The sequence below is a fragment of the Erpetoichthys calabaricus genome, chromosome 17 (assembly GCF_900747795.2).
Source record: "Erpetoichthys calabaricus chromosome 17, fErpCal1.3, whole genome shotgun sequence".
NCBI classification, from domain to species: domain Eukaryota; kingdom Metazoa; phylum Chordata; class Cladistia; order Polypteriformes; family Polypteridae; genus Erpetoichthys; species Erpetoichthys calabaricus.
This window is the reverse complement of record NC_041410.2, coordinates 75,514,800-75,540,275: the sequence shown is the minus strand read 5'-3', so window position 1 is coordinate 75,540,275 and position 25,476 is coordinate 75,514,800. Positions and strand designations below refer to the sequence as shown.

General features: G+C 43.6%; 2 protein-coding genes across 2 annotated transcripts in view; one reads left to right on the top strand and one right to left on the bottom strand.

Moving 5' to 3' along the window:
- The window catches only part of LOC114667836 (zinc finger protein 850-like), a 111,794-nt gene extending 111,498 nt beyond the window's left edge, over positions 1 to 296 (top strand). The window contains exon 2 of the mRNA XM_051920760.1: positions 148 to 296. Coding sequence (XP_051776720.1) covers positions 148 to 296 — 149 coding nt within the window. The remainder of the gene's footprint in view (positions 1 to 147) is intronic.
- Positions 297 to 348: 52 nt separating this feature from the next.
- On the bottom strand, positions 349 to 24,480 carry LOC114667616 (chemerin-like receptor 1). The gene is made up of 2 exons (XM_028822984.2): positions 24,452 to 24,480; positions 349 to 3,192 (listed from the first exon to the last, which is right to left on the bottom strand). The coding sequence occupies exon 2, from the start codon at positions 3,156 to 3,158 to the stop codon at positions 2,058 to 2,060; it is 1,101 nt and encodes a 366-aa protein (XP_028678817.1). The 5' UTR covers positions 3,159 to 3,192; positions 24,452 to 24,480; the 3' UTR covers positions 349 to 2,057.
- Between the last annotated feature and the right edge of the window lie 996 nt (positions 24,481 to 25,476).

The window sequence follows — 25,476 nt, the reverse complement described above, 5'->3', positions numbered from 1 at the left end:
ATTTTATATTTACTCATTTTTTCTCTTGCCTTGGCTTTTGTGCTGACAGAAAAGCCTGCCATTTGAATTGTGTTTGAGCTGATTAGGACATTGATTCTGTTTATTTTTTAAAGACTGCTCACCCTTTTTTCATTTTTTTGTGTGTAGAAACCACAACAGAGGAAAACTGGAATATTCAGCAGAAGTTCTTTGTGGATACATGGGGAATGTGCAAACAACACAAAGACAATGACCAAGTGCTGGGTCTGAACGTACTTTGGATCCATAAATGCCACTGTTCCCCACTATATATGTAATGGAGCACTCTGCAGTGGACCCTGTACCCAAAAAGGACCAATGATTCCAAAACACTATATACAGAGTGGTTTTATTACAAAAAATAAGGCATACAAGGAAGAGTCAATACATTAGGAGCAAACACAAAATACAAAAGAATAAAATAATCTGTGATCTTATGGGCCTCTGAGTGTCTCTTACTAACCTTTGGAGGGCCTACTTCACTTAGCATCAATGCACCACACCCTTTTATACTCCCTCGGTTTCTTTCCTTCTGCCGCCATTTGAACTCTGTCCACCATGTTCCTCTTGATTCCAAATTCTCTGTCTATTTCTCTGTGTCTCTCACTGACTGGAAAGGTCTTTTTGATAACAGCATGTAAGTACTTTGTTGGGGCCTGTCATGGTCTCATTAGAAGGAAAGTTTAAAGTCAAAGTAAATTTCTTTGTGAATCGGGACACCAGGTTAGAGCTTTTCTCAGCCATACCTGCTGTCCCTGAAACTCCACAGGAGTCTTTCTGTAATACATACAGTAGCAGGGTCCCATGCGTAACACACAAGTCTATGCTGCCCCGTCAAATACAGGGGTCCCATGCGTAACACACAAGTCTATGCTGCCCCGTCATATACAGGGGTCCCATGCAAAACACACAAGTCTTTGATGTCCCCATAATATATATAATGGGGTTCCATGTATCACACATGAGTATATGCTTTCCATATAATATACGGCAGGGTCCTATGCTGCCCCCAACAGGGCTGAACTTCACAAAATCAAAGATATCAAGAAGCCATTTGCCAGTGAGGACACAACTGTGAGTGACACTGAATGATTCTCAATGCTTCTTTGCAATACATTGTCCCAAACCCCCCATTTCATGTTATCTTTGTTAATTGTCACTTTTAAAAAGAAAGATATGTTCCAGGTTAGAAAATGCAATACTCTTAATTGATAACATAATCTAAAAAAGAGCAGAAACTAATTTAAGAGTTAGTTATCATGAATGGACCTTTGGTCAGAAGACTTGCTCCCAGGACTGATACTGGTAACCATTAAGCAAAGATTTCTCCTTTGCCCACTTATCCTCCTTAAACTAAGGTTAGAGATGAAACTGAAATTATAAGTTAGTAGGATAAGAGGTTTAATATTCTCAGGTCATGCCCCCTTTCCCCCATAACAAGTGTAATCTCAACTGATAACCACCATAGGCCATTGACGTCAGAGGACCATCAGAGGGGTGGTCCAGTGCTGTATTACATTGAATTAAGGTGGCTATTGGATTGCTTGGTGCCTCCCAAAGGGATTGCCCTTAGAGAGTTTATGTTTTTCTTCTTAATTGTGTGTCGTTGCTTGAGATACTTTTACTGAGGAGAATAATGTATCGCTGTTTGTCTCATGATGTACAGTGAAGTGTTTTAGAGTGAACAGTTTTAAAATTATGTAGATGCTTTCTCAGGACGCAAGTTTGCATTGTTGGACAATTTTGTTTAGCCTGAAGTCGTACACACAAATCCTTCTGTCTACACCATCATCTGGGACGGGATACTCTGCAGATACTGCATGGGCTCCTCTTGCTGGTGTCAGGATCTGCAAGTCTGGACACTTTGGAAACCATTGCCTCCGAGGCTGGCCTAACACGTGCAGGGTTTAAGCCCAATGCTCCAGGTCCTAACAGCTGCTTGGACTTACAGATCCTTGTACCTTACACACCTTTTGGTCTGCCGTGTACCTGTCTTAATTTTAGTGTGCTGATGCACAGTGTTCCACTGTTCTCTTACTTCAGAGCTCAGCGTATGAGCTGGATTTCGATTTACTCCTGCCATTGACAGTTGATGTCGAGTGCACGGACTCCTCTGTGAAGGCTGTTTCAAGGACAGACAGAATCGATTTCTTAACGGTCTCCTTGAAGTCATGGCCCATGAAAACATACAGAATGGGGTTCAGGCAGCTATTCAAGAAGGCCAGGCTAGTGGCAATAGGAATGCCAAACCTGAGGACAGTGTTTATATTGTCACTGGGCTCCTTCATTGCGTGCATTACCATTTCTAGTAACCCAAAGATATGGTAGGGGGCCCAGCATAAGAAGAAAATGACAATGACAGCAATAATGATTTTAAAGGGTTTGCTGGTTTTAGCAAGACGGTTTTGCTTCAGTCGCAAACCTATAATGGTGTAGCAGACCAAGATGATGCTGAAGGGAACAAAAAAGCCTAAGATGACCCTAGTAATCACCATTGCCTGGTGACGCATAATTCTCAGAAAAACGATATCTTCTGAGTCATAGTCATCAGAAAAGGCAAAGTTGTTATAGCAGTTGGTTTTGTTAATATTATCCATGGCTGGTGCCGTGTCTCGAAACGCAAAGTATGGAGAGCTTAGCACAAAGGCCACAATCCATACCACAAGGCTGATGATAGAGGCAATCCTTGGCCTTCGGTGATTCTGTGACCACACTGGGTAAATCACTGATATGCAACGGTCGATGCTGATGACCACCAACAGGTAGACGCTAGCAAACATATTGAGAAAGGCTATGGTGGTGTTCATTTTGCACATGAACCGACCAAATGGCCAATGGAAGCCCAGGGCCGTGTAGATGATGTTCAAGGGAAGGAAGAAGGTGAAGATGAAGTCAGCGATGGCCAAGTTCAGGAACCAAATGGTGTTAACGGTCTTCTTCATCTTGAATCCAGTGATCCAGATGACAAGGCCATTTCCAGTGACCCCCAGCAGGAAGGCAAGTGAATAGACAATTAAAGACATGATGCTCAGAGGACTCTCTAGTACACTGCTGGACTCTTCTTCATAGTAATAGTAATTGCTGTCATTCAGATCGGTGACGTTCAGTGGATTCTCGGTGGTGAAATAGTCTGCGTCCATCTTTGCCCCCTGCAGCAGTCCCACTCTGTGCCGCCTGTTGGAGATCAGCATGGAGAAAGAAAAATGTGTTAGTATTGCATTCCCATAAACTGTTAGCCTTTCATTAAATAAAAACAAAACAAAGCTTCAGCAAGCAAACCACAAACCAAAGAAAGTGCCAAGACATGTAAAAGGAACGTATGATTTATGCATGGCGGACCCCCAAGTGTGTCTGAGCTCTTATTGTATCAAGTTACGAGACGCCTGGCCAGAAAACGCAGTCTGTGGCTTCGAAAGCAAGCACTAAGAGATGAAGGACAACTCCAGGAACCTTCACTCAGAACAGCATGATGGCTCAATCTGCAAATGTTGCTCGTAGTGTCACAGTTTTGCAAAACACATAAAATCATTTCCAGTCTGACCACACAAATATTAAACTGAAACATTGTGTGGAAAAATGAAGGACTTCAAAGAGGTAAGTGAAAAAATCATGTCTTCTAAGAAAACATGCTTTATTCCTGGGGATTAGAACTGGACAGAGGAGTAAGAAGAGGTTGGAGGGCGCATTATAATCCCACCCTGAAAATAATTTAAAAGGATCAATTAAGTGATTCCAACGTGGTTACTGTGGGGTGCACTATTGAGTCGTAAATGACTGTAAATGACTGTCACAGAGGCAAGACCGCTCTACCTCACAGCTAGAAATCCAGATGGAGTTTGCATGTTCTTCCTGTGTCTCTGTGGGCTCGTCTTTTTTCAGGAAAAAATTCAAACCCAGTGAATTTTCTGTGAAAGTCACCATGGTAAATTTTGCCGATAGAGATAGAAGGGTGGCTGCTGACACAGCTTTTGCTACAGCAAAGTGGGCTGAATATGGGCTGCCAGAATGTAAAGTGCGTGAAGAAGACAGCAATCTGTTGTGTAATATTAGTGACGGCTCTTCAGAAGTGGCCAGTGGTAGCATTGTAGAATCTGGTTTTAAGGATAGTAAAGCATATGGAAATGCCTAAATGGCAAGCTCTGATGCCACTTTTGAATGTGCGTGGTGTGACAAGAATGCTGAGCAACTTTTCAATGCTGCCGTTCACTGATCTCCAGGGCACAAAGCAGATTTATCAGTGTGACAGATTGGGGGTGCTGTTGTCCCCTTGAACTTTCGGACAGCACGTATTGACTCCAGATAAAAAGTCCAATAACTAAATTTATTATAATAACAATGTGCACAAAGCACCCTCCACTCCACAATACTCCAATAATAAATCAATACAATCAACAATAACCAATCCTCCACTCCCAGCAGCTCAGTCACCCTTCCTCCCAACTCAGCTCACTGCTGGGATTTCCCATAGTCCTTTTAAAGAACTTGACCTGGAAGTGTTTCTGTCCCTCAGTCCATGTGACTTTATAACACTTCCGGGTCAGGTAAAAAACTCCTTTTCTTCAGCCCGGAAGTACGTCATTTCCTCTGTCCCTGTAACTAGGACGTACTTCCGGGTTGTAGTGAAAACGCAAGTCCTTGAGCCTCCCTGCAGTGTCCCCTGGCGGCCCCCATGGTATCCAGCAGAGCTGAGATGAAAGACTCCAAGTTCCATGATGCCCTGCTGGAATTCGGGCCCCCTCCACGTTGCAGGGATGCCACCATCTGGCGGCTTGGGGGTATTGGCCGGGATAAACTACCGGCCATATATCACATCAGGTACAGATGATCTCTTGGAGAATTTCAGTCTGTTCATAAGTGACATATAGCATGTGGTATGCAATTGTGATTGAGCCTCACATGCATGAATGGCAGCTGATCCAGCAACACACACTGAAAGTGAATTCTAGGGTGCACACGTGGACTGATGTCAGTCTTAATGAGCTGCTGGCTTTCTTCACCCTTTTTGTATATGAAGGTGTAAAGCAAAAGACCGAAATTGAAATGTCCTGGTTAACAAAACCTTATGGACAGCAGATCGTGGGTGGGAAACACATCAGTTTACTTTCCATGTGTTTCCATGTTGTTACCAGTCACTTTGCATGCAGAGAGAAATCCTTTATGAAAATAAAACCATTTTTGAAAAATCAGAGAAAGAGAGGTTTACAGATCTGTGCAGAATGTTGTTATTGACATTGTTGTTTGGAATGGGTATCTTCTGTAGTGTTTATGAATGAACTGAGAAGTTCAAAAATGTTTGAACAAATGTAAAACATTAAAAAGGATCAGGACACCCATCAACATCTCCTACCAATGACAACATTGAGCAAGTCTGTACCATGGTCCTAATAAACTGACAAGGATTTTGACCCCTGATACACTTTCAACCCATGAAACGCGGATCACTCCTCACCTACTCCTCTCTGGTACAGATGGAGAGTGGAGCAACCATGTTTCCCCCTAGAAAACAACAATAAAAACTGACTGATCTGGGACAAAACTTTACCACTGCGACCACTGAAACATCAAGTTTACACACAGAGACAAGACAAGCAAAACTATCACAAACTAGCTGTCCCCCGCGGGTCCACCCGCGTATTAATGAAACAGGACAAACTTTAAAAATCAATAAACAAACAGTTATCACTAATTAAGCGGAGGCAAGGTACACGCCAAAACGTGGCCAGAGATAGAGTGACTCGAACGAAGGCTGGTGTGTGGGTGAGGAGGGCCCCATCCGGCTCCCTACTCCTGATGTCATGCTTCCCCCTCCCCTCAGCCTGCAGCCTCTGTCTCTGTCTTGCTCCTGCAAGCGAATTATGATTCATAGCATGATCAAAGTCACAAAATCAACCCGGAATGTTCAACCAAATTATAGAGAAAAACCCCATCTAAATCCGTCAAGTAATTCTCTCGTTTGCTAGCTAAGCGGAGGTAAGGAACACACCCCGAGGCTGATGCGTGAGTGAGGAGGTCCTCGCCCCATTCCCCTCTGCCCACTGCGTCTCTCTTGGATTCATGCAAATAAATCGGTACCGCAAGCAAACTATGATATATAGCGCGATGAGAGAAGTTGCAAAATCAACCGGAATGTTCAAGCAAATTATAGAAAAAAAAAACAGATCTAAATCCATTAAGTAGTTCTCTTGTGAAAAGTGGACAGACAGACAGACAGGCAGATGTTGGATTTTATATATATATTGTGGGGAACAGCCCGGACACAGACAGGTAGACATGATTTAAGTACCCAGCACACGTTTATTTACAATTATATACAACTATGAAACACGCACAAACCCAGTGCTGCAGCACCAATCACCCCAAAGTCCAGGCCTCTTCACTAATGCCTTTCTTCACCGCCTCCACTCCTCTGAGCTCCGTCCTTCTTCCACCCGACTCCAGCCATCGAACGGAGGGAGGTGGCCCCTTTTATACACACCCGGATGTGCTCCAGGTGCCTCCTGATGAGCTTCCGCCACCCCAGCACTCCGGGTGTCCCTGGTCTTCTTCCCCCCAGCACTTCCGGGTGTGGCGGAAGTGCTGAGGGCCAGGGCTCCATAAGGATTGGGGCGCCCCCTGGTGGTGACCACGGGCCCCTATAGGGTTGAGCTTCCAAGCTCAGTTGCCGTGGTCCCCAAAGCCACCAGGGCGGTTGCCCCCCTCGTGGTCTGGAGGAGGCGTAAGCCTTCCTCTGGTCCTTCTGGGCGTCCCGGCTGGGTACCACCCCCAGCCACAATATATATATATATATATATATATATATATATATATATATATATATATATATATATATATATATATAGAGAGAGAGAGAGAGAGAGAGAGAGAGAGAGAGAGAGAGAGAGAGAAGTACAGATACTTATTGATTTACTCTCATACTTTTTTATTTTATAGTATGAACTGCAGTGAGAAGTTAACAAGTGCTGGCAGACATCAAATGAGAAGTGACATCCAGTAACTGTTTCAACAGGGATACAACAAAGTTCATGGGCCTCATTTACATGAGAGGAATTTAAATAAGCAAACTGAAAAGAATAAATAAGTTAACACACTGAAACATCAAGAAACCAGAAAAAGAATAAGTGGTTTGGCAAAACTGGCTCTAGATTCTCAACAGAAAATAAATAAAATTCAGGATGAATGGCAATTTATAGGGGATGACACTTCCTCCACACTGATTGTACATACTGTAGGTATAGGCATTTACCTGGACTGACTGCACGTGCTCTCATTTCATTTCTGCCAATAACAAACAATACTATAGCATAAACTTAAAAGATTCACATGGGCCGACCTCTCCTCCACGTGTGCACTAAAGGAAAACTGAAATCTAAAACACTGAGACAGAGAATTATTGCATCTGGGCAGTCTTCCCAGATGATACGACCACAAGTCATCCATCTGAAAGGCATTAACACAATACAGCAATATTAATTGGCAAAGACTGATATTTCTTTTTTCTTATTTGCTCTGTCAGCTCCAGATGACTTTAATATTTTTCAGCTTGACAATTTGAACCAAGTTCAGAGTTCTCACATATTGTTTAAGACCAGAAAAATAACGCCTGTTAGAAGTAAAACTTCTCATCTCAGAATAAGGGTTTCATACTGCAGTTGTTTCTGTGATTTGCCTGCTCAAATTTCTGCTAAATCAAATAATCTTCAATCCATCCATTCATCCCTCACTGAACCAGCTCGGTCCAATTTGGGTCCAAATCCTATCCTAGCAGCAATGGGCACAAAGTAGAATCAGACAAGGAAATGGACGCCAGTCCATCACAGAGCATTTGATTTCAATCAAATTTAGCTCATTCACTGCTATTGCTTAATTTTAGTGGAGCATGAGTCTGCCCTGTAATAGGCTTGGCACTCCTTCCAGTACTTCCTGGATATACAGTATCTCTGCCTCCTTTAACCCCAAATTATTGTTTTTTTTGTCTGCATGTGTGCTCTTCCACCTGAGTGTCCAGCCAGAAACACTTTGCACTGCACTGCCGGTACTCAGCTGTGGTTCTGAAACTACTTCAGAACAAAGATGTAGCCGACCACCTACAGCCAACAGTCATTTCTTGGTGTAACTCTGCATTACAATAATCACATAGCTTCTACTCCAGCATATGTGGAAAGTAATAAGATTCTATGATAACATTTCTGGATTTGCATTTTAAGGATTAGGATTGCAGCCAGTCATCCATAATAACCTCTCAGCCACAGGCAGCCTGAAAGCACCGGTACAGCAGAAGTGGTGTGAATCTCTGGCTGCATTGAATGAAGAGGATTGCCTTTGCCAGGGTTGGCCTCTCTAAGCTAAACTTAACAGTGAGACAGACGCAGTTGAAATGGAGAAACATCGGCTTTGAAGAAGTGTTGAGTAAGAGTGTAAAAGAGAATGGAGCACAACAGATAAGAGAGGACCTGAAGGAAAAGTTTTTATCATCTGCACGGTGTGCTCCAGGTTGGCAGATTTAGACCTTCTCATGGACCTGACAGCAAGACGTTAATTGAGAAGTACAAGGGTCAGGAAGCAGCTTGATTGTAATAAATACATTTGTAAGAAAGTACATAATGGGCTAAAATAGCAGAACAATTAAAAAATCACTTTATTCTTATATGATGACTTTCACCTTGAGGATCACTGAGGACCACTTGACTCATGCATGTGCTCTGAGCGCCACACGTTAAGTACCACACATCTCTGAAGGAACTGATAAAAACACCATGTGTGGGAGCGTGCTCTGGCATCATGTCGTGGGTTGGTTCTCACGTGTAATGAGCAAAACGATTTGTGCAAAATTAAATTTGCAGCGGAAACTTAGCATTTGCTTCATAAAAAAATAGGAAAACAAATGGTGTTAACATAATTACCGTATACGCTCACGTATAAGTCAGGTCTTGAAATCCAAAAAATCGATCATAAAATCAGACCCTGACTTATACGCCCGTTCAAAAATGCGACACTTAATTTTTTTTTTACATTTTCTTGCCTCCTCCAGTCTCGCACCAGTTTTTCAAATGCATCGAATTTTGTTGCAGCAGCGCAGTTACCAATTTCTTTCACTACTTCAACAATGTTTAATTTAAAAACCAGCTTCATATTTTCTTCTGATCGAATGCTCCATCGTAGATAAGAGATGCTCTTACGATAAAGGTGTGTGAGGGTGTGAGATACAAAAAACACAAATCAGAGCAAACGTTGCTTCGGGATAGTTCGGGTGTTACCGTGTGGTCATGTAGGCACAATAGAGATAGAGAGGTTAGGAGGACATGCTGATACAGCACATTGCCTCACCCACATAGAAATAAAAAGCCGTGTGCTCCGTGGTTACTCTCTCAGGTGGGCGTCAGCATATCATAATCCTTTGGACCAATAGCATGAAATTTCCGCATTCGACTTATACGACCGACATTATAAAATACCAGAAGTTATATGGTAAAATCAAGTCCTGACGAGTATATACGGTAGTGAAATACATGGCATCAACACAAGATAAGTGGTGTTTCGTCCATATCTGTAAATGATTTCCTGATGTAATCCCACTTGCGTCTGCCTGTCAGTGTTTGACTAAAGTTCCCTAGTGAAAAACAAAAATCACCAGCCTCATTCCCTGCTTTGTTGAGATGTGTATTGTGATTATTCCAGTAGTACAATGCACACTTTGCCAAATATGATGACAGTCTTGGTGTCTCATGATCCTGAAGATGAAACTTATACAGACTCTCAAGAGAAATTAATAGACAAATTGAAAAACAACTGGAAGAGGCATAGTCAAGGAACGTATCAATGTCAAAACTGAAAGTAAAATAATAAAATAGATCTTTTGTCAAAGCCAAAAACACAATCATAAAACAAGTCAGGACAATAAAGTTTTTTAATAGCGATCTATTCCCTGGAAATTCTGAAGACAACCTTTAACCTATTACCTGGATGATGTCGCAACTGAGAGTACTGGAGCCTAAAATAGCAGTGCCTGTTGCAAACAAATGTACACAAATTTATAAGTAATATACAACAAAACACACTTTAAATTCAGGTGTCTGTGTGCCAAAACCCCATAGTCCATATATAATTAACCAGAAGTTCTGTTATGAGCTTTACAAAAAAGGAATCATTTCTAGAGATCATAATAATGTGAATTTTTGTGAATTTCCCCTTGGGATTAATAAAGTATCTATCTATCTATCTATCTATCTATCTATCTATCTATCTATCTATCTATCTATCTATCTATCTATCTATCTATCTATCTATCTATCTATCTATCTATCTATCTATCTATCTATCTATCTATCTATCTATCTAATACTCAGGCCATTCTTCAGTGATGACTGGAGTGTGCATATCCTCATTTGTGGGAGTTAGCAAACAGGAAATGGCTGTTGCCAAGGTAACAGACGAGCAAGTTCTTGTGTAGTGCATTTCCTGTGGCAGAAAATGCAGTAATGTGCACGATGGTGTGTTTTGATACATCTTAGGGTGGAAAATTTGTGGCACATCACATTTTTTAAAAAACGCACTGATGTGCAGGAGAGCAGTAAAATAGAACTAAATGGTGCGCCTTGGATATTCTGCAGCATGCAGCTGGGAAAAAATGCAGGTGAACACGGAAGTGTGCGCAAGGCTTTAGGGAGCAGTTTTGCACCCCTCAAAACCTTAAAACCTAACCCCAAAAACACTAATTTTAGTAAGTGTCATGCTTCATTATTGTAAAATTGCAAGTGAAATGAATTTTAGAATCAAACCTGCTTGGCTGTTTGACTTATCACCAGTTGCACGCAAGGCTATGAGATGGACTCCATGTCTTCAGGACTCAGAACTGCGTAAGTTGCTAGAAACTGAATGGAAAGATGGACCACATGCTTTTTTTTGGACCTGCCGATGTTACCAGTTTGTCAGAGTATGCTTATATTCAGGATTTAGACTGAGGTTAAAAGTCTAGTCCCTGTTAATGGCCTTTTGAAATATAATTTGCGTTCTCCTTTGAGGGTGGAGTGGGCTCTGAGGCTAGGGATCTGCTCTGTTGGGCCCTTGAACAAGGCCCTTAACCTGCAATTGCTGAGCGCTTTGAGTAGTGAGAAACTCGCTATATAAATGCACAGAATTATTATTATTGTAATTATACCTGATGTGCTGCTTTTGTCTATTTCGACTTCATGTGCTGCCGCATATTGAGCGAGCCATGGGGAGAGGACAAAAATATCCCACATCTGAAAAGGAAATAAACCAATATTATGTGTGCCCCCCTCACTTTATATTTGACCAACACACGTAAAATGTGCCACGCTTTGCCAGACCCTCAAAGGTCAAAATCTACATGCTTTCTTTGTGTCTATAATAAAAAACGAAATATACTGTACACCCATCCATGAAAATCGTCCTCCAACTTACATCAATAAGGTGCTACCTGCACATAATGCATTGCTTTATAGGTTACTGTGATAAAGATTATTTTAACAAGCCAGTTTTGAAAAGATGCTTAAATTAATAAAACATTTTGAGAAATGCAATGGAAATAGAAACTCGAAACAAGTCTGGCTGTGGGATTGTGAAGTAAAACATGTGGTCTTAGCTATACCCCAAACCACCACTCAGCATCCAGTTTGAGCTCTGGCTACAAAATCAGAATAGCAAACCACTGGTGCTTAATAATTGGGTGCTTATCCCAAACATTTGTATGTTAAGATATTTTGAAACTCAAAGATGGTTTGGCATTTCTGGGTGTCATGTTGTGTCATATTGGAAGAGAACTCATGGCAGCTCTGCTTGGACAGTTTAAAAAGATGAGTGGCAGAAGTCAGTGCAGAGTCTTTTTTAGGGTTTACAGTAGAACAGTCAAGACAGTTCGCAAAGGTCTTTGGCAAAGTTTTCTGATCATGAACCTTCGCTCAAGATGCTACACTAAACTTGAAGTCAAGAGCAAAACCTAATCAAATCCAAAGTTGTTTACCCAGGCACTAGTCTCCCGCAAGTTGTGTCCTAAATTTCAGACAGTTTAGTCTTTTTAGCATGACGTTCTTGGTAAGGCACAGGGTCTAAAGCTCCAAAATGACAGGGTCCATGACAGAGAAGAACATAAACTAGTGACCAGATGATGTCACTGACATTAAAAACATCCATCCATCCAATATCCAACCCGCTATATCCTAACTACAGGTTCACGGGGGTCTGCTGGAGCCAATCCCAGCCAACACAGGGTGCAAGGCAGGAAACATACCCTGGGCAAGACGCCAGCCCACCACAGGGCGTGCACACACACACACCCACACACACACCAAGCACACACAATGGACAATTTAGAATCGCCAATGCACCTAACCTGCATGTCTTTGGACTGTGGGAGGAAACCCACGCAGACACGGGGAGAACATGCAAACTCCACGCAGGGAGGACCCGGGAAGTGAACCCAGCTCTCCTAACTGCGAGGCAACATTAAAAACAGATAATAATAATTCATTAATAACATGTTTCTTGGTCCATGTACGTTGTGATGAACTGGCATTCTGTCCAGGGTTTGGTTCCTGACTAGCATACTGTTCAGTTTTAATGTGCATTTTGTTAAAATTAATTTATCAAAAATCAAGGATCAAGCATCTCTGGGACTGAGGTCACCGAGGTGGTCAAAAAACTCCTTGGTGGCAGGGCCCCGGGGGTGGATGAGATCCGCCCGGAGTTCCTCAAGGCTCTGGATGTTGTACGGCTGTCTTGGTTGACACGTCTCTACAACATCGCATGGACATCAGGGACAGTGCCTCTGGATTGCCAGACCGGGGTGGTGGTCCCCCTCTTTAAGAAGGGGGACCGGAGGGTGTGTTCCAACTACAGAGGGATCACACTCCTCAGCCTCCCTGGAAAAGTCTATTCGGGGGTTCTGGAGAGGAGGGTCCGTCAGATAGTCGAACCTCGGATTCAGGAGGAACAGTGTGGTTTTCGTCCTGGTCGCGGAACAATGGACCAGCTCTATACCCTTAGCAGAGTCCTGGAGGGTGCATGGGAGTTCGCCCAACCAGTCTACATGTGTTTTGTGGACTTGGAAAAGGCGTTCGACCGTGTTCCTCGGGGGATCCTGTGGGGGGTGCTCCGGGAGTATGGAGTACCGGACCCCCTGATAAGGGCTGTTCGGTCCCTGTACAACCGGTGTCAGAGCTTGGTCCGCATTGCCGGCAATAAGTCGAACCCATTTCCAGTGAGAGTTGGACTCTGCCAGGGCTGCCCTTTGTCACCGACTCTGTTCATAACTTTTATGGACAGAATTTCTAGGCACAGCCAGGGTGTTGAGGGGGTCCGGTTTGGTGGACTCAGGATTGGGTCTCTGCTTTTTGCAGATGATGTTGTCCTGTTTGCTTCATCAGGCCGTGATCTTCAGCTCTCTCTGGATCGGTTCGCAGCTGAGTGTGAAGCGGCTGGGATGGGAATCAGCACCTCCAAATCCGAGACCATGGTCCTCAGCCGGAGAAGGGTGGAGTGCCCTCTCAGGGTTGGGGAGCGAGATCCTGCCTCAAGTGGAGGAGTTCAAGTATCTCGGGGTCTTGTTCACGAGTGAGGGAAGAATGGAGCGTGAGATCGACAGGCGGATCGGTGCGGCGTCCGCAGTAATGCAGGCTCTGCATCGGTCTGTCGTGGTGAAAAAGGAGCTGAGCCATAAGGCAAAGCTCTCAATTTACCGGTCGATCTATGTTCCTACCCTCACCTATGGTCATGAGCTATGGGCAGTGACCGAAAGAACGAGATCGCGAATACAAGCGGCTGAAATGAGTTTCCTCCGCAGGGTGTCTGGGCTTTCCCTTAAAGATAGGGTGAGAAGCTCAGTCATCCGGGAGGAGCTCAGAGTAGAGCCGCTGCTCCTCCGCATCGAGAGGAGTCAGATGAGGTGGCTCGGGCATCTGATCAGGATGCCTCCTGGACGCCTCCCTGGTGAGGTGTTCCGGGCACGTCCACCCGGGAGGAGACCCCGGGGAAGACCCAGGACACGCTGGAGGGACTATGTCTCCCGGCTGGCCTGGGAACGCCTTGGGATTCTCCCGGAAGAGCTAGAAGAAGTGGCCGGGGAGAGGGAAGTCTGGGCATCTCTGCTCAAGCTGTTGCCCCAGCGACCCGACCTTGGATAAGCGGAAGAGAATGGATGGATGGATGGATGGATGGATGGATGGATGGATGGAAAAATCAAGGATTAAACAGAAAAATAATCGACGTTAGAACATCATGGAAAAGAAGCTTACTCGGTCCCGCACTGTAATACTGATCAGTAAAAGGCCGAGACACGAGAGACAAGAGATTTTTTGGGGGCATGGGGCTTCAGTCTGCAGGATGGGAGCGTATTTGTTATACTATTCGGGACGCCTGTCTCTTACCTTGGTCTGCCTGTCCGCATAGACGCCGAATACGGTTAAGGCCAGCACGAGTCATATTAAATTCAAGATGGTACCTGAACGTCGTCTACTCTTGGATTAAAGTGCATTTAACCTGACGATCACAACCCAACCCCACAGTAGGTGAGGCCACGCCATGCAGTGTTATGTTTGCAATACGTACATTTTACAACAGTGTGTTCTTCTTGGCCGTAAAGTGTTTGAGGTTAGAGGGTGAGTGTCTGGTTCAGAAATGAACGCCTTTCTCAGACAAACTGCACCTGTACGCTCTCACATTGTATGCAACATTCTAGTGACAAGAATGGCTGAATTTTCACTTCCACCACCTTCTCCCTTTCTTTCCCTGCATGGAGAGCCTCCAGTGCCTTGGTCCCGCTGGCTGGAGTTTTTTGAAACTTACCTCCTGGCTCTTGATTTGCAAAATGTAAGTGATGCGCGCAAAAGAGCTTTGCTCCTACACTGTCTGGGAACGGAGGGACAGCGAGTGTTTAAGACTTTGGGGAACGCAGCCACATACTCCGCTGCTGTGACTCTCCTGAAGACGCACTTCTCCTGCTCGCAGTGTTATCCTCCGCCGAATCCTATTTCATAAACGGTGACAGCAGGCAGGCGAATCGGTTCACCAATACGTGGCCAATTTAAGGGGTTTAGCCAGTTTATGCAAGTTCGGAGACATGCAAGATGAATTTATTAGGGTTCAATTGTCCTAGCACACTAACAATCCAAAAGTCAGTGAAAAGCTCTTGCTAGAATCAGATGATTTAAGTCTCTCACGGGCAATCCACATTGCATTTCAGATCGAGTCTGCCGCGGAGTTCGCCGCCAAACTCGACATATCTCCGGCTTCCTCAGCAGTGACAGGAGACGCGGCTCAAACGCTGCAATGCACAGAAGACTCGGACAACAGCAACGAGAATCCCGGAGTGCAGCTTACGCGACAGCTTTCTCCAAGAACCCAACGTTTTTGCGGAAATTGTGGCTCTAAATCACACTCTACGAGAGTGCAGAGCTGCCCTGCCAGGGGTCAGATATGCCAGCGCTGCAATAAAGCCAATCACTTCGCGAAAGTTTGCCGTTCCACTCCGGCATTGTCAAAGCCTGTGACGATTCATAATGTGACATCTAGGCATACATCTTTTAAAACCTGCACAGTACAACTAGACAACGCTGTTAAATCTAAAGACTAAGAAGCAGTTTTTCTCAGATCTCCAGCTATCTGCTCCAGTCACCACTCTCTGTGGCTGTGCCAGGTCTAAAACTGGCATTGTGGGTTCAGTTGAGCTGTCAGTACGCTACGGTTCTAAGTTTCTTCCTCAATTCACATTCCATGTCTCCTGCCGTGGTGCCAACCTCTTAGGCCTGGATCTTTTTAACAGCCTTGGTTTTACCCTTGTTGACACTAGTGGATCTGCAATTCTTAATGTCTGCTCCCCTTGGCAACAGAAGTGACCATCACTTTTTTGATGGACTTGGCTGTCTCTCTGCTTTACATCACCAACCTTTGCTAGATCCCACTGTGCCTCCTGTGACCAAGTCACCACACCGCAGCCCACTTGCTTTCCGTGACGGGGTATCTGCTGAGCTGCAACGCCTCCTAGAGGCTGGAATTATCCATCCATCCATCCATTTTCCAACCTGCTGAATCCGAACACAGGGTCACGGGGGTCCGCTGGAGCCAATCCCAGCCAACACAGGGCACAAGGCAGGAACCAATCCTGGGCAGGGTGTGCCGGGCAGGGTGCCAACCCACCGCAGGACACACAGAAACACACCCACACACCAAGCACACACTAGGGCCAATTTAGAATCGCCAATCCACCTAACCTGCATGTCTTTGGACTGTGGGAGGAAACCGGAGCGCCCGGAGGAAACCCACGCAGACACGGGGAGAACATGCAAACTCCATGCAGGGAGGACCCAGGAAGAGAACCCAGGTCTCCCAACTGCGAGGCAGCAGCGCTACCCACTACGCCACCATGCTGCCCGGCTGGAATTATAGAACCTATTAATGCTGCCCCATGGATTTCCAATTTGGTTGTTGCAAAAAAAAAAAAGTCAGGGGAACTACGAATCTGTGTCGATTTAAGAGCAGTAAACAAGGCAGTCATTCCTGACAAATACCCTCTGCCAACATCAGAGGAGCTAACTACACAATTTTATGGATCTTCAAGTTCAAGTTCAAGTAGGCTTTATTGTCACTTCAACCATATACAGTTAGTACACAGTGAAACGAAACAACGTTCCTCCAGGACCAAGGTGCTACATGCAACATAAATTTACAACATAATTTAACAGAAAAAACTAAACTAGCTAACTAAGAGGCCTAGTTAGCTGGCTAGCAGAGACAAGACAGATTGACCTAACATAAATTACCTAACATTAATTACCTAACATGAATTACAACATAAATCAACAAAAACTAACTAACTACCTAAAGAAGACTTTTTTTAAATTAGGAAGTAAAGAAGTTAGTGCAAAAAGTAGTCCAGTAATGGATATTGTGCCAAAAAAAAAAAAAAAAAAGCAAAATCTCCGTCAAGGATATCTGCAGGTGCCACTCCACCCCAGAATTTGAGACCTGACTGCATTTGTCACTCACATTGGGGTTTTCTGATATAGTAGATTGCCATTTGGACTCAGTTCAGGCCTGAGCTGCTTTCAGAAGATAATGTCAACCATCTTGGCAGGGATTCCGGGGGTTGTCATTTATCTTGATGATATAGTTGTTCATGGTCCCACAACCTCTACCATGATGAGCGTCTCAAAAGAGTGTTTTCAGCACTGGCCAGGCATAATCTCACTCTTAACGGCGATAAATGTGCGTTTTCTGCACCTTCAATTGAATTTGTGGGTTTCCGACTGTCTGCAGATGGTTTAACCCCACTCCAGTCTAACACGGAGGCAATTCAGAGAATTCCAGAGCCCACGTCAGTAGCACAGGTTGCTTCATTTTTGGGTATGACTGCATACTATCTATGTTTTCTGCTGCAATACTCCTCCACTACTGCACCCGTACGTCAACTTTTGAAGAAAGATGTTCCCTGGGCATGGACTTCAGCTTGCACAGAGGCGTTTCAGTTACTAAAGGCTCAGCTTGTTTCACTGCCTGTGCTGGCACACTTTGACCTCAATAGTCCCACCTTAGTCACTTGTGATGCATCTGGAGCTGCTCTTGGGGCTGTACTGTCTCAGATTCAGGAGGGGACTGAGAAACCTGTTGCATTTGCTTCTAGAGCTCTTAGCCCAGATGAACAGAAATAGCCAGTGAGCGAGAAGCACTGGCATGTATCTGGGCTTGCGAACGGTGGCACATGTATCTGTATGGCCGTGCATTTACACTCCGAACTGACCACCAAGCTCTCACTGCACTGCTTTCTATATCTGGTTCTGGTCACAGGCCGCTAAGACTGCACCGCTGGTCAGGGCGTCTCCAGCAGTACAATTTTAAACTCCAATATACTCCTGGGCGCCACAATGTGGTGGCTGACCTACTGTCTCGGTTCTCAGCTCCTCCAGCCATGACTCCCTGCCCTGATTCTGCTGAGCCTGAACTTGTTCAGCTTCTTCACACACCTCTAGAGGCCACGGTGTCACTCCAGGAGCTGCAGCAGGCCTCAGCGCAAGATCCTGTGCTCACTCAGCTTCGTACTTTTATTAGGCAGGGGTGGCCTACTCAAGTACCGGCTGAGGTGACACCATTCCATCGTGTCAAGGATGAACTCACTTGCTGGAATAAAAGCTGTGTTGCTCATGGTCTCTGCACAGTAGTTCCAAGCACGTGTCCTGGCTGTGCACATGAGGGCCATTTGGGTATTGTCCGTGTTAAGCAACGATGTCGCAACCTTACGTGGTGGCCAGGGATTGATGCTGATATTGAAGCTCTGGTCAAGGAATGCCCTGCTTGCCTTGTTAGCGATAAAATGGGTCCTCTACCCATACCCCCATTGCAGCCAGTTCAGTGGCCTGTTAAGCCTTGGGAACACATATAGCTAGACATCTGCGTTGAGTTACATGACGTTCCACATCATCAGCGTTTTCTTATTGTGGCATACGACCTACACTCTAAGTGGCCAGAAGTAGCCTCAGTTGGATCAGTTACAACCAGAGCTGTGATCGAGTTTTTGGAGTCCATTTTTGCTCGCTGGGGGTTGCCAGTGGCTGTTTCAACAGATAATGGTCCACAATTTACTTCTGTTGAATTTACAAAGCTTTTTGATGAGCGAAAGGAATTCGACACCATTGCACAGCATTCTACCACCCTCGGGCCAATGGGGGGTAGAGCGTCTAAATAAAACTTTAAAGAATGGCATTAGAGCACATTTGGCAGATGGATGCACATTTCTTTCGGCACTTCTCCAGACACTTCTTCACTACAGAGCTACATAGCACTCAACAACAGGCAGTTCACCTGCAGCTCTTATGATTGGTCGTGAACTTCAGCTTCCACTAGATCGTCTGCGTGCCCAACCAGCTTTGCCCACTGCAATGCATACACACAACGTGTCCAAGAGCCAGAATAAAATGAAGCAATATTTTGACAGGTCACACTGGGTGAAAATGCCAGACATAACTGTATCAGATCGGGTCAGGGTCTGGAGGCCACATCCAGAACATAAGTTGAAATCTTTTTGGTCTTCTCCTTTAAAAGTAATAAGCCAACTAGGACCTGCCACATTTTGTCTGGCTGATGGTTCTCGATGGCATACAAGCCGCCTCTGCAAGGTACCTGCACCACCAGTGCCGAGCTGTGACTCTTCAGGTTTTTCAGCAGAGTGGCTTGATTCAGCTGCAGGATCATCGGTCCCTATGCAGACTGAGGATCCTGAGGTATTGCAACCTCTGACTGAAACCATCTCCAGACCTGAACGCTTCAGAACTCGGCCAGCCAGATTCAAAGATTTCCTTACTGATTTTCACAGTTAAGCAGACTTTAGCATGACATTTGGGTTTTGGAAGAAGGACACAAAAGAGAAAAAAAAGACTTCAGTACAATTTCAAAAAGCCTTATGTTATGTTTTTCTGGGAGTCACTGTATTTGGTGGGGGAGGGAGGGAATGTTATGTTTGCAATATGTACATTTTACGACAGTGTGTTCTTGTTGGCCGTAAAGTGCTTGAGGTTAGTGGGTGAGTGTCTGGCGGGATTGGTGGTTCGGAAATAAACGCCTTTCTGAGACAAACTGCACCTGTACGCTCTCGCATTATATGCAACATGCAGCCCGAACGCGAGTCCTGTGAGTCACCGCGAAGGGCCGACGCCCTGCTCAGGGTTTGCTCCTGGCTTGCGCCCGATGCAGGGCCGGATTTTCCTATAGGCTAACTAGGCTTCAGCCTAGGGCCTCAAGATCAAGAGGGGCCTACATTCAAATTGTTAGCAAAATTTTATTATCTCTCATGTAATTTACAAACTTAAAAATGGAAGGTGAAAGGGCCTCATAAGTGGAATAGCCTAGGGCCTCTTTTCATATAAATCCGGCCCTGGCCCGATGCGACCACAATGAACAGCGACACCCGCACAGGTTGGAGAATATCCCATTATGTTACTTTACAATTCCCTTATCTAATGTAACTCAATATAGAAATGAATTTGGTTATTGCAATGCGTATTTATGTAATTGATTTAACCGTCCACTGCCCTAAGGGACTGAGCGTATTGTGCAATATTTTAATTTTAGTTTGGGTGGGTGGGGCCTTAAAATGAGGCAGTTGCCGGGTCTCGTGTTCCTTAGGCTCTTCTCGTGACAGCCATCTGTTTCAATGGGCGCGTGCTATGAGAACGTGCTTTGATATCAAAAACATGTTTGTGTCATCTAGTTGTGCACGGAATTGCTAAACATAAAAGCAAAACAGGGAACTTTTTTTTCTGGTGAAAATGCAACATCATCACTGCCATTGGAACAAATTATTCTGCAGTTATGCACTAAAATATTTTAAAATTTAAAGAAAATAATTTGAGCATATCATATCTTTATTTTTAGTTTTGCTAAAAAAAACTTCACCGTACGCTCTGTATGTATAGCTCTCTTATTAAACTTTATTAAACCGTTTTAATTATTGATATAATTTCAGTTCGGGTAACGCCCGAACGCTCTAAATACTGCGCCACCACTCCACTGGACACATTTTCAAGAATTCGAATGCTTACCTGCTTCCGTTATTATTATTATTATTGTTGTTGTTGTTGTTGTATGGCAATTTGTTGAGAATACGAGCGGTTCCCATTACTGCGATCATCTGCACTTCTTTGACCGTGTGCGTTCTTGCAACTTCTGCAGATTTACATTAGTACCAAGAGGCCGGACCACCGCAGCCACTACTTCAGTCTTGGTGCCCGACAGCCTGTTGATGTCGATCTTCAGCACTTTGACCAAAATGTTGTTGTCATAGACGACTACATCGATCTGCAGACATGGCCTCTCCTTTTTGCCACGGACCACCATATCAGGACAGTTAACGGAAATGGAATGACTGGTATATGCTGCCATGTACCACATGACAGTTATTATTATTATTACAGTTAGGAAATTTCACCCGTTAGACCCAAATAAGCAAGTGGGCGGGACGGACCTCGAGAGTACCGTTACGACCGAGTTAGATCAAATAATTAATTTTGCTAAACCTGCAGCTAACAACGCTGTAAATACCTGCATTAAAAACTAACATTAAATACAACTGACTGAAACAACAACGTTAAGGTTTGATGTAGCAGTACAGCCGGGCATTTCATTACGTCACTGCTTTTACGTGGGGCTTCTTTAAATATCCCGAGTAAAGAATAACATTAAGATCGTAAACATGACCCCCAATTCGTTTTTTTTTTCTCTTTGGTTTATTTATCCAAACATCAGTCCGTCTATTCTCTCGATTACAGAGTCCCGAACGATGATTAATTTGTGCGCCAGAGCGATGCCACATGGGCAGCAGTGGCTTCAGGCTTCCCAGCCACTTTATCCATTGTTAGTTATTGTTGCTAACTGAACAGACTATGGCGCCTTAATTGACACGCATTCTAATAGTTTAACTTTTTTTCTTTAATCAGCAGCTAAGCAATAATGAGATACAAAGCAAGACAACACATGTCCAGACCCATTAGAACCCGTGTCATTTATGCAGTATCTCTCTCAGTAAAGAATTTGAAAAGAAAAAAAAGTGAAGGTCTGAGGAGTGTCGATCTTCTGTGACCCACAAAGCTCTTGGATACTGATGTTAGGAAAAAAGAAAATCCTTTTTAACAATGATTAGTGCGATCGAATGAGAGTAGGAACAAACCGTGGAAACAAATAACAGAAACAACGACATAACAGATTGGTTGGTGCGAAAATGGTGTCCCAGAGCTGAGTAAGAGACCCTTCAAGTCAGATGGTCAACCATTTGCTTGCGTTGTGTACCATGATAGTCGCGGGAGGATGGAGTCAAAAAAAAAAAAAACCGAGTAAACGTCATGTCAGGAATCAACTGGACGGGACGCCGGTCAATATATTACCTTTTTAAAATTAATTTGTAAGGCGTCTTTAACTCATGCACCTAAGTAAAAATGAGTTTCTGCATTGTTGCTTTATTGTTGTTGCTTATTTAGTTATAGTAATCAACTTGGAAATCGAATTTGCCGTTTTACTGCAACAAACATATCATCCAATGCTTTCTTTCTTTCTTTCTTTCTTTCTTTCTTTCTTTCTTTCTTTCTTTCTTTCTTTCTTTCTTTCTCATTGTGTCCCATACCTTGCACTGCGCTGCTTTTCGGGACCGATCAATACCCAGTGCGCTATATAAAAAGGACTTGAGAAGATGAATGTAATTACACACATTTATAACTTCATTATCGAAAATATCAACTGTGCAGTTTTTATATTATCCATTTTAGAAATGTGAAGCGTGTTTCTAGCACATTCTATAAGCTGTGTCCCTTGACACAGACGTTTTCCATTTATGTTCTTTAGCTGGTGGCTGTTCTTTTCACCTTTTCGCACTTAAAACATTTGAAAGCGTCGATTCATAGAAGTCATGCTCTTGTAATCACGTTGTTCATTACATTCCTCTGTGCTTTTTATAAAGTGTCTTGTGATGGTGCGCTCTATCAAAGGTCCGTATCTGTTTATTGTCGACAAACATCGATTTTAAGGATCCAGTTTTCATTTGTTCACAGAATCGGAATTTTAAAGTCGCCCGTCCCTCCTTCGATGATGAGATCCAATTCAGACCGTGCGCGCCAATAACTTCAGTCCTGCGATCTACAAAGAGCAGCACATCCGGCCGCGGCTTCAAGTCCTGGAACACCCATACGCGATGTTATGGTGAAAAACAAAGTTACATCAGAACGTTTGTTAACGTCATAAGCTGTATAATTATACTTAATGGTGCCTTACATTACCACAGTCTGTTTGCTTAGCATTTTCATTATTGTTATTTTTGAAGAAAATTGCGGCGTTGTTTTGAAAACCCCGGATGACATCCTAAAAAGCTGACTGCCTTTGCCATATTTAGAACTTAATAGACGGTTGGCTTTGAATAATGAGCGCAGTGTTTGAACTTCAGCTAACAGGGAAACATTAAGTGTCTGTTCAAAAATGCCATAAGCACTGGCCAAAATAAAGATACAGAGAGGTAGAGAAAATGTTATCCGACTGTAAAGCAGAAGACACAGTAAAGCGTAAAAAGATCTAAAGATATATACAAAGACGGTGTTAAAGATGAACACAGAAATCATACAGAACCCCGAATTGATCAAGCTTAGAAATAGATGGACACAGCACGTGTTTGTAGATTATTTTTCATAACTATAGACAGAAGCTTCACCTTTGAGGCACGTGCTAATGTCGATCACTCATCCACACATTTCTGAACCTGCTTTCTCTTCCCCAGTGCAAATTCATTGCAGCAGTAGACCCAATTCCGGACGGGACGTCAGGGCGCCCGTTTGGAGTTACATGTAAACCTGAACGTCTCGTCTTTAAACTCTGAAAGGAAACCGAAGTCTCAAAGGAATCCCCCGGGTCACCAAACCAAATGACTCACTGCCTGACTGCATGAATGAATGAATGAATGGATGTTTTATTTAGCGCTTTTATTAATGTTGAAAAAGGTTCAGTTTTCAAAAATGTACTCACGCTGAAACGCATTGATTTTTATACAAATTTAAAGGACATAGCATTAACCACAATAACATCTTAGTCAAGCGGTGGAATAAAAAACATAGCTTGTTAAAAATAATTGCAGTATGGAAGTGTCGGACACAGCCGACAGAAACAACAAGTTCGCTCTATCAATTTGTATTTTATTTATTTGCATAATAATTCCTCCTACAGTTAATTCAAATAATGTCGACATTCCATTCATTATCTTACCATTTTCCCTTTATTTAGAATGTGACACTGAACTTCTGAAGATTCTTTCATTATATAACGTGTGTGCTGTGCAATGTGGATTTTAAAAGTGACCACCTGTTGGAATGTCTTAAGAATGTATTTTTTGACATTCTCATAACTTTAAAAGAACACACAGTTGGTATAATAATAATAATAATAATAATAATAATAATAATAATAATAATAATAATAATAATAATAATAATAATAATAATGCATTTTATTTATATAGCGTCTGTCCAATCGTCAAAACGCTTCACAGTTATCATTGAAGTCGCTCTCGGTTTAACTTAATTTGTGCATTCTTATGTGTAAAGTGTGTATAGTTTAATTATTACTGCATTATACACGGGCAATAATAAGTCTATAATAAGTCTAATTCTGATTCAGACCGCAGTGAAGAACGCTATACAAAAATAAATTTGATTGAATCAACAGCTGACTATGGCTTTGGCTTGCAAGCTTTATAACTTAAGGGTCCACCTGTAGCTTTCTTACCTGTCTGCACATATCTGATGAAGATCGTACAACATCATCTCGTTTTTAACGCCACTCATCACCTAAACACTCTTTATTCAGTTAAATTGAAGTTATAAGGTGGCGAGGACCGGCGCCAATTCCGGCAACACTGGACGCAAACGTTCATCATTGGTCATACTCACGTAGCACTTACCTCTGCAGATACTGTCAGTCCTCTTCTCTGTTTGTCCTCCTGCGACTCTTCACCGTCATGTTTATAAGGGTGGAAGCGCTGGCGTCACTGCGGAAGGGCGGGCGGCCGGGACGTCCAGGCTGCTGATCTAAACGTGGAATCCATTTAGTCCGCAGCTCATGACTTCGCTTGTTCTTGCCGTTTCCTTCGAGCCCTGGTGCAGGGCAGGCTGCCTTTCACAATAAATCCACAGCGCAGCTGTGCGCCCGCACTTTATTTGAAACATCTGGAGTGCGCTCTTTGCGGCTCGAGCCAGCGGAAAGGTGGCCTTCCCTTCAAGTTCAGAAATAGCTCACAGGATCTGAGGGGCTGGAGCCGACACTCAAGCGGAGCTCGCAGGCTCGGATTCACCTTTATGGCGCCCCTTTCAGTGAGCATCTTTCAGCGATGTATGTGTAGAAAGTTTAAATGGATCGCATTATGCTAACAGCAGATGAAGCGCATCGAAGCAATCTTTTAGGGTGACGATCACCCAAGGCTTAAAGTGTGCGGGTCCAGAACACCTGCTTGTTCTTGTGGACTAAGGTCTGACGAGCGCACTTGCATTGAAAGGCACAGCCGTTCACCATACATTAGCTTGGGCATCCATGGTGGTCTTCTGAGCTACAAAAGGAAATTGTCCCCAGTTTGAACACAGATATGCTGACAACATCAAACACGTGTCTGACTTAATTAATACCAGGGCTGATTAAAAGCATTTTGCAGGATTCTGACTTGTGTACTTGAAGGTCTGATTTTGTAAAATGGCAAACATTAGCTCCTGTGTACTATAATGTGTGGGTTGCAAGTTTCTAGCATTTATGACTTATGGCCGCAGAAAACTCTTTAGTTAGACTCTCTTGTTTGGTGAATTTCTAAGTGATATTAGCTGTGGGGTTTTTGTAATCTGCATTGTAAATCGCTTGTATTTTGTATTGGGTTCTTCACTTCTGGTGATTGATTTTATAACCTATTCTCAAATAGTCCCTGGAATGATACTTATTTAT